The sequence below is a fragment of the Gymnoscopelus microlampas genome, assembly GCF_963454915.1.
Source record: "Gymnoscopelus microlampas genome assembly, chromosome: 3".
NCBI lineage: Eukaryota > Metazoa > Chordata > Actinopteri > Myctophiformes > Myctophidae > Gymnoscopelus > Gymnoscopelus microlampas.
In genome coordinates this window covers 37,252,051-37,261,965 of record NC_139940.1, presented here as the reverse complement: position 1 = coordinate 37,261,965, position 9,915 = coordinate 37,252,051, and the positions used below count along the sequence as shown (strand labels likewise).

At 42.9% G+C, this 9,915-nt stretch overlaps 1 protein-coding gene across 2 annotated transcripts; it reads left to right on the top strand.

Moving 5' to 3' along the window:
* The first annotated feature begins 2,534 nt into the window (after positions 1 to 2,534).
* LOC311042189 (protein LYRIC-like) lies at positions 2,535 to 9,700 on the top strand. 2 transcript variants are annotated; one of them, XM_084052765.1, is made up of 13 exons: positions 2,535 to 3,224; positions 3,860 to 3,991; positions 4,667 to 4,745; positions 5,090 to 5,248; positions 5,621 to 5,671; positions 5,878 to 6,024; positions 6,193 to 6,273; positions 6,440 to 6,505; positions 6,651 to 6,772; positions 7,153 to 7,263; positions 7,425 to 7,535; positions 7,814 to 7,928; positions 8,684 to 9,700. In XM_084052765.1, the coding sequence occupies exons 1-13, from the start codon at positions 2,862 to 2,864 to the stop codon at positions 8,749 to 8,751; spliced, it is 1,605 nt and encodes a 534-aa protein (XP_083908891.1). In that variant the 5' UTR covers positions 2,535 to 2,861; the 3' UTR covers positions 8,752 to 9,700. The 2 variants fall into 2 exon arrangements, with proteins under 2 accessions (XP_083908891.1, XP_083908892.1); XM_084052766.1 differs by having other exon boundaries at positions 2,535 to 3,228; positions 3,864 to 3,991.
* The last annotated feature ends 215 nt before the right edge of the window (positions 9,701 to 9,915 follow it).

The following is a 9,915-nucleotide window of genomic DNA, read 5'->3' as shown; positions in this document are numbered from 1 at the left end:
TGGGCTGGGTTGTACTTGGCTGAGCTCCCAACAGGACTTGCGACTGCTTGAGTTGGTTTGGTTTTCTCTGTGCCGCTTGCAGTGTAAGTGTTCCTTTGCAAAGTCATGACTACTGCAGGTCATCAAAAATGCATGAAAATAGCTCATCTACAAGCTCACAATGCATTTATCAGTTTTTGTTTTTCAAAAAGTATAAAACGTGGAGGTAATTCTGTGACCTATTGGCAGTTTGCATAAAGTGATGCGCTGATCATTACAATGGTTTGCGAGATTATCTCCGGACAGATGAGTTAAAGTATCTCTGGGTCTTGTTCATGAGTGAAGGAAGGACAGAGTGGGAGATCAGCTGGCAAATTGGAGCTGCAGGCAGGAGCGGTGCTGCATACACAGTACCGCACTGTTGGGATGAAAAGAGATCTGAGCAACTAAGTCAATCTTTGTTCTTGCTCTCACCTATGGTCTTGAACTGGGTCAGGACCGAAAGAACAAGATGGCAGCCAAAATGAGTTTTCTCTGGAGGTTAGCTGCCATCTCCCATAGGGATAGGTTAAGAACTCGGGCACCCGGGAGAGACTGAGTAGAGCCGCTGCTCCTTTACGTGGAAAGGAGCCTGTTAAGTTAGTTCAGGGCTTCAGGCATCTACTACGGATGCGTACATCTCTCTAGGGAGGTCTTCGCAGCACGTCCGGCTGGGAATAGGTCACAGGGCAGACCAAGACGTGGAACGCCTCAGGATCCCCCAGTTTAAAGAAGCTATAGACGAGCCCAGGAAAGGGAAGTCTGGGATTCTGTTTTGGAACTGTTACCTCCGCAACCCGACTCCGGATAAGCAGATGGATGGATGGATCAATGGCTCTACTAAAATCTACCGGTATCTTTATTTCCCATTTCACCTGAAAAAAGTATTGTAAGAACAGTTGCGTAATAGATTAGTGAAATCTATTTATTATATAAGTGTTTAAATCAAGTATGAATTACAGCAACTACTTGTTAATATATTTTTGCACAATACATTTTATACATAATGATACCTTGTGAAATGGGACATTCTGCATAATGAGTACTTTTACTTTTGGTACTTGAAGTATATTTTGATGCCAATACTTTTGTACTTTACTCAAGTACATTTTGATTACCGGACTTTTACTTGTAACAGAGTATTTTTACATTGCAGTATTGATACTTTTACTTGAGTAAAAAGATTTTGCACTTTTTCCACCACTGATTAAAATAAATCTGGATTAGAGTTTAAAATTGTGCATTTGTGTCAAGACTGTCATATATTTATTTTATCGAGTTTTACATTTACATAGATATGCATATGCAAATGTTGGACTCGATAAAATAATTCTATCAGTCTTGATCCACACAATCACAACGCGTCGCGGGCTTGCAGATCGGCTATATTCTGCTGCGAGCGGCACCGGCCGGTCTTACTAACGACGAAGCATAAATGCCGCGTTATTAGCCAATCGCGGGACGCGGCACTCTGTGGCACCGCCCCCTTTCCATTGTAGCTGTCATCAGTGTTGCCATGTCTGCTTATTATAAGCAACCTTGGGCTTATTTTTCTGTAAAGTTGCTTGTGAATATCGGTGGTTGCGTTTTTTTGGGGCTTGTTTCTAAAGTGTAGTTGCTTATTTTGGGCTTAAACCAGGGGTTCTCAAACATTTTCAAATAAAGGACGCCCAAATTGATATGTATATGTCCGTGAACCCCCCCCATATGATAATATGGTGTGCCAGGGACCCCCGTACCAGATTTGTCTTGTTATGTTAGAAAATATTCAAAGTGTTTTTTCAAACTTTTCAAGATTTCTTTTTTTTAAAAATAGCTATATCTAAAAGCTCACAACGCGTCTCATCGCGACGCGTTGTGAGCTTGTAGATTGGCTGTTTTCAATATGGCTTTGGTCTCTTCTTTTTGGCTTGTTTTCATAGCCCTGAAACATGACTGTCATATATAATATTATACAGGCATGATGAAACTTCAACCTGGTGTTTGCACTTTGGCCCGTACATCTGCATAGACGTTCAGATTTCAAATATAAAGTGCTTACCCCATGGCCGCGGGTGTTGGAATTCACTTCGGATGGGTATAAGTACCCGTATCTTCCGTATTATTCAATAAAAAGCATTTTAATCCGATCGGTGGCCATTGTCTCATAGAGTTATTATGTATCAGAGGGCAATACACCTCCCAACCGATAGGATCGCGTAGTTGAAAGCAAATGCCCAAAAAACTGAGAAAATGGCCACCGATCGGACTAAAATGCTTTTCATTTAACAATACGGACGATACGGATACTTCTAAGGACCCGTACATAATTGTAACATCCGTGACCATGGGGTAAGCACTTTATATTTGAAATATGAACCTTTAAGTAGATGTACGCGTCAAAAAGGGAGAAAGTGCAAACACCAGGTTGAAGTTTCGCCATGACGGTCGTGACAGACGACCGTCGTGTGAGCCATGGCTAGTTTTCATGGTTGCTTATTTCTCTAAAAATTTGGCAACATTGGCTGTCAGAATGGACTGTCGGAGCCATATGAGGTGAACCTCCAGCACTGTGGCAGTAGGTTGCACTGTCTGGTCTACCTAACCGTTGTCTACCGTTATCTTATCAGCATATTAGTAGCTCGTTAGCCTGCTAACACAGTCGGGCCGCTTGGCTTTGGAGGCGGATGTTACCAGGGAGTAGAAGCGTTAGGTTATTTACCACCATGTCGAAACCGTTCCGTTATTTCTAGCTAGCACTTTGCAAGCTAGCAGCTCGGTTTAGCAGCAAAGCAAAGCGTGACTAATCTAGTCTGTTGAAATAAATACCAACAAACGGAACAAACCCCACACACACAATAGAAATGGAGCAGTGGCAGGACGCGACCTCCCGGCAGGTCAAAGTGCTCACCGGCCGCCTGAACGAGCTGCTGTCCAGCGGCCTGGAGCTGCTGCACACGGAGCTCGGCGTGGATCTGGGGCTGAGGCTGGAGCCCGGCGGGGAGCTCATTCCGCCATGGGTCGTCATGTTAGCCGGATGCGTGGGTCTGGTGCTCATGGTGGCTCTGTGGGCCTCGACCTGCCGGCGGATCATATGCAGGAAACGACCCGCTGGTCACGGGTCGGTGGATCAGGATGACTGCGTTGAAATCAAAGCGGCGGCCGTTAAGCAGCATGTGGTCAAAACCTCGGAGGAGGTGAAGAAAAAGAAGAAGAAGGCAGAAAAGGCAAGTGGAGAACAGTAAAATGGCAATGATTGCTTCCCTTAGCAACAAGATTATCATTTTCTTCAAGATTTTATTTGATTTTCTTGTGAGCTTGTAGATAGGCTATTTTCAAAGAGCCGTTGCCTAGTCGCTTCTTTTGGGCTTGCTTTCATAGACCTGGTTACTTATTTCTCAGAACAGGCAAGTGGACTAAAATCAAATGTCAATGATTGCTACCCTTAGCAAAGCTATAGCTAACTAGGCTAACATCTCACAGTACATCAGAATAGTTTAGGCCAGTGGTTCTCAAACGTTTACATTTCAAGGATCCACCTTTGACAGTGTACAAATGGACCCATGGTTCCATTTGTACACTGTCAGAGTTACAGACTTGTCAGGGTCAATTTAGAACCCAGTCAAGGAACCTTGAGAATCCCCAGTGCCCCACTTTAAGAACCACTAGTTTGGCTACACCGGTTCAGTCGTGGCTAATTTGAGCTAGCTTCTTGCTGGCTGGTGCTGATTAAGCAGCTAGCAGTGTCAGGCCGTGGCAGGCTAGACTTGGGTGCCACATGACACACAATGCTTGTTGATCTGGACTATATTATATGGCCCCCGCCCTATCCCTGTCTGTCCTGTCCCTTTGTTCTGCACAGAAAGCCCAGGCAGCCCAGCCAAATGGAAGGGTGGTTGCCGAACCACAGGAGGAAGCCATGGTGGCAGAGGAGAGTCTGCCACATCATCACCAGGCACCCCCACCAGAAGTGAAGGCTGAACCGGTTTCAGAGGTAACCACCAGCAGCTACAGCCACGCAGTGCCACATCCACCCAAACCCAGCTGTGACTCAATCTCAATTAGTCTCACTCAAGATGTGCCTTGAAAATATTTGTATAATTACATATATTAATCAGCAATTACCATTAAAGTTGACATTATAATGACACATTCTGTGGATCCCCTACAATTCCTGGAAGCAGAGGGTAGCCCCACACTCGTCACACTCTGGTGATGTGGACAGACCAGCTGGCAGTATCAGGTTACCATCTTAACTTGCAGATGCAGCATAATCCTGAAGGATGGCTCCTGACTTAGGACAGTGTCAGGTGTGGTCCGTTCATCAAGCGCTGCCTTCTAGAAACCGAAAAGCACCCTGTGGACACTGTGACCCTTGAATACCGATTGACATTTATTTACAAGTTGAAGTAGTAATCTGATTGCACAGAAGCCCAGCAGGGTTGTGGTGCTTTCAAAGAACAGGCTGTCTGAAGGGTTTCGGGAGTCTTGGTGGTGTATGTAATTTCACTTAAATATAGATGTGGTTTGAACATGGTGTTGCAATTGACTATCTATGGCTCAGTGTGAGATCACTGGCTTAGTCACTGCCCTTGGAGATGTAAACATACAGTAGGGTGTGCTGTACAGTATCTCTTGTACACTCTTCCCTCTGTTTCTGGTCTCCTAGGTGAAGAAGTCCAAGAAGAAGGCCAAACAGACGGCAAAGGAGACCAAGACCACTGGTGATGGCAAAGAACCAGAAGGAGGTGAGATGTTTGAATCATGTGATTTGGTTGTTGCTTTGGTTCATACAGATCTCTTCATGTTATTCACCACTCTCTGTTCTCAGTTGCTAAAGTAGTCTTCCACTGATTTTAAACACATGACTGTTTTCAGCAGGCGGGTGACTCGGGTCACTTCACTAAAGTAGTAAATGTTGTGTTTGGAGCACGTTTGTCAGTTTTGTTTTCATGCTAAAATATGTTGACAGTGGCACTGAACAGTGCTCTGCAGCTATCCCATGGCCCACCCCCACTAATCCTAATCTTAATACCCTCGTGGTATTTTCCCCACTAATGCTTTCTCAATGTACCCATGTCTTGTTTCTCAGGCACATGGGAGACCAAGGTCAGCAACAAGGAGAAGCGTGAGCAACGCAAGAAGGACAAGCCACCAAGTCCTAAAGCAGGGGACACTTCAAATAGTGCTCCCCCAGAGCAACTCAAGACCACAGCAGCCTCTGTGCCTTCCTCTCAGAAGAAGAAAAAAGGTGTGTGTGTGTGTGTGTGTGTGTGTGTGTGTGTGTGTGTGTGTGTGTTGCAGTCAGTGCATATGCGCATATGCACTATCAGCCCTCAAGGCTATCTTGCATCAACAGCCTAAATTGGCATCTGGAGAGAGATGGTTCTCTCTGTTGATTTTGTTAGTATTTGTTGTCGAGGAGTCGTCAAGTTTTACTGGTCTCTCGTCGACAAGATCGTTTATAAATACAGGCATTGGGGAACATCCTTGACTCTCAAGGATGCTATATACTGCTAGCTGAAATGTGTGTGTTTGTATATATGTGAGTCTGTACATGTTTGTGTGCCCCTGTTATAGGCAAAAATCGAACTTACACTCTACCATCCACCTTTATCTGTAGGGGACTCGTCCAAGGTTAAAGCTGAAAAAGTTGAGGCTGTTGTATCTCAAGGTAATTATGAGAAGCAAAGGAACATTTTACCAGTTAATTACTGACCACTGACAACCAGTCATGAAACATTGACGAAACATCAAGATCATATCATTTTATGGCTCATTCTAGTTAATAAGCTCCCTTGCTTCAAGGATTATACAAATGCTTTAAGTGCATTGCCAATGTGTGTGGCTGAGTATCATATGTTTGTCTCTTGGTATTAGTTAATAGCAGTGAGGCAGCATTGCCAGTGGCTGTGGTGGCTGGTGATTTGACTGACAACCCTGTCAAGGTTTCGTCCCATACTGCTGGTCAAGACGACAGTCAATCTTCTGCCAGTCAGGAAAAAAACACCCCCTTTGAGATTGATGGTAAAAGTCCTCTCTTTATAATGTATAAATTACTATGTTGGTGTCTTCTTGATGAACCAGCGATTGTCAAATATGTATAATGTAATACTTTGTAGTCTTGTGCCTAACTATGTATTCCGACTGTGCCCGTCATCCACTCTAACGAGAACTGTTCAAAATACGTTTCAGGGTCCTGGACTGTAATTGAAAGTGGGATCAAGACGTCTGACCTAAAAGCTGTGTCTTTGACCGGACGTGAAGTAGTAGCAGGTAAGTGACAAATTGATAATGCAAACATAGTCTCGGCCATGCCTTTTGGCCTGGTGGAGACAATAACTGGATGTTGTGCTTCACTTGGTCCCCCACTAGATGGTGTAGTTTACCAAGCAATGACCTCTACCCTGGTAGGTTGACTCACTACTTCCTGTCTCTGCAGAGCCTCAAGCCTCTGAGCGATCCTGGAGCAACCAACCCCGAGTGGAGGATGAGTGGTCTGGATTGAGTAAGGATGAGTTTTGTTTTGTTTGTCTCAGTCTACTTCTTAGTTATGATGCTACTTTGTTGCCACATTTCTGGCGAATGTTCAGCTCAATAGTGAGGAATAGTTGTACATATATTTGTTGACTTCAGGGGTTTGTGTTTTGTAGATGGTAGTTCAGTGGACCCCAGTTCTGACTGGAATGCCCCCTCTGAGGCCTGGGGCAACTTTGAGGAGCCTACTCCAGAGCCCCCTGTGATCCCGGAGGATCCCAGCCCTGAACCTGCCAAGGTTAATTCATTCACCCTCATAATAAAGTAGCTATTGTTTGTTTCAGGCTGAGAACAATAACACGGCTGCCCTGAGTGTTCCAACTTTTGTGAACTTCCTGTTTGTAACCGTACCCTGGGAAACAATACAAACTCAGAGAAACTGCTGTTATCTTAGTGAGCTAGCTAACTTACAAAAAAGTCCATTCAGTTTGTTTTATCCGTTGTTATTTGATATTATTATATAGTTACAGAATTATGACAAGGGCTTTCACATCTGTCTAAGTATTGAACCGGCCTTGCATTAAACCTGAGCACAAACATTTGCCACTGCATTTGAACCTCTCCAAAGCTGGCCAGTCAATGAATTGGGCTGTTTGAATGTGTTTGCGCTTTCCTCAGGATGAGGAGGAAGAGGAAAAGATGGAGACAGCTGCTGATGGAGCAGCTAAAACTAAAAAGAAGAAGAAGAAAAAGAAGAGGGCAGCTGAAAATGGAGATGTTGCTGCCCAGGTAACACACACACACACACACACACACACACACACACACACACACACACACACACACACACACACACACACACACACGACCAAATGACTGAATTAAAGCTGTATGAAATGTTCTGGTAACGGCTGTGTATCCATTCTCGTCTGTGCCTGTGTTTCTCTCAGGAAGTAGAGGAAGCAGAGAAGGAGGTTGTCTCTGAGGCTCCAGTGAAGAAACAGCAGCCCATTGAGGAGGCTGCTCCTGTGGTCCAGACCGTCAAGGCAGCTGCTGTAGAGGTCGGTATCAGTCATTCCAGTAACCACAGAGCAAGTTCTCTGGCAGGAACTTTTTCACCCGGGTATCGATGGGGTTTTGGTATTTTTTTAAAGTTTATTCACATGTGTTTATATATACATACGGTAGGCTGTACATAAAATGCTATTTATTTTATATATATATATATATATATATATATATATATATATATATATATATATATATATATATATATATATATTTTTTTTTTTTTTTAACATAGTGTCTAACTTATAACTGCTGATGTGGTTACCATTAGGCAAGAGTGGAGCGACCAGTGAAGGAGAACGTGTCCCAGAAGCCCCCTGTCACACCAGTGCCACAGAAAGAGCCCACTGCCAAACAGAATGACATCGCTGCCCCAACACAACAAAGTATGTTTGACAGTATGCACATACAAACCATATTTACACAGTGGCCATTTTGCTCTTGTGTCATAACTGTTCCCACTTCACAAGTATGACATATGAGAAAAATGCCCGCAGTATAACTATAGTCTATTACCCTGATGTATTTTAATGCCAATGGTGGGTGCCACATGACACACAATGCCAAGGCCATCTCCGAACTTAACTGTCTTTTCCATGTAATGTGTTGAATATATGGTTTGGAGAGTCTGTACAATGTTAAATTATATACTGCAGTTCTGGGAGAAAATAAATTGTCATAAGCCAGGGATTATGTAGACATTTACAGGTGTAGGAAGTGGCTGGGTCTGATAGCCATTATTGCCAGATGTTCAGTTTGAAAGGCCTTCCCAGCAGCCTGAGTTATAGGCCATCTTCAATGTAGATAACACAAGTCAGTTTACTGCAAACAGACTTTTAGCCTTTGTCAGTTCTCTCTAGTAAATTTAGGCCTTGTATACTTTTACTTTGAAAATAAAAAACAAGCAGGCAGCAGAAACAATTATTCTTAAGGACTGGAATAGCTTGTTTGCTCATTTTCTTTCTTCACTCTTTCAAGTCTGTCCCTACAGTATGTCAGCCTTCTGTCCAATGTGTAGTTTTGTGAACCATGTGGTGGAATCACTGTATCTTTTAATTTTGGGAAATGGTAAACAAATCATGACGGCATGCAATGTGTTTTATTGCTGTGACTCATGTCCTCTGTTTGTTTCTCTCCACAGAGAAACTTGAGGAGAGCCAAGCCCCCAAGCCAGCCCCCAAGAAAAAGAAGGCGAGGAGAGAGACATGAAATGAGTCCACTCTACAGACCGCTGTATGAAACAGGCACTATATCAACATCTGTTTATGCAACAACACTTTTTGTAGACAGAACTAAACTATATGTGGTGTGGGGGAGCTAAACAAATTAAATAAAAATCAAGACTTATGAGCTCAGCTTTATATCATGTTGGTCGGTGGATCGTGCAAAACCGAACCTAGTGCAAGCTAATGTAATGCTGTTATTGATGATTTGAATAATGCATTTGGTACACTCTGTAATTATTAGAAATGTAGGAAATGCTGATCATGTTTAGCAGTTTGATGTTTGCCAGGTGTACTGTGTGGAGAATGAAAATGACCACAGCATGTGGCCATGAAAGCAAAACTGGCACTGCATCAAGCTGCACAAGATTAGTCCATAATAATGGTTGTATTTTCTTGGCTCTCTGGTTTTCAAGAGCTATGGTACAGTGGCCACTGTGGGGAATGAAGTCCTCTCAGAAACACTATGTGTAAATCAAATGTTTTTTAACAGCACTCATAACAGCAACAGTGAGTTGCAATAGCAGCTTCACAGGGTGTTGCCTTTATACAAACTTCACAGGGAAATGTGTGTGGAATCAAAAAAGACATCCAGGAAAGGGAATCATGTCTGTTCTGGAGTTTGCATTTATGTCTGTAATCGCTATGAACCTTTCACTTCACTGAATCCATCCGCTATAACCATTCATCTAATGTTGTACTGCTGTATGTGTTAAGACTGACTTGTTTCCTTGCCGTTACTTTTTACTGTGTGACTACCTTGTGGCCAGAGCCATATAGGAGCTTGTGATGTCCCATTGCAGTGTCATCGTCTAATGACTGTCCGCCAGTGGTTGACTCAAAGTCGTCAAAACCTTTTCTAAAACCTCTTTGTAATAAAGAAAAGCTAAGCCATATGTAAAAAGACTAAATAAAGTCCCCTTTTCTATATTTGAGATTGCTTTGTGTGGGTATGTTGTTGATGTATTCAGAATTACGCAAGTACAGCAATTTAGTTTTACTTTTTTATTCTCCTTTTTAGCTTTTTTTTAATGTTATAATATGACCTTTTCTTACAATAGTATTTTCTTTAATAATTTGACATAAAGTGTCTATAATAAGTGTCTGGATTCTATCAAATAATCCAGTCCAGAAATTACTAGTCTTACAC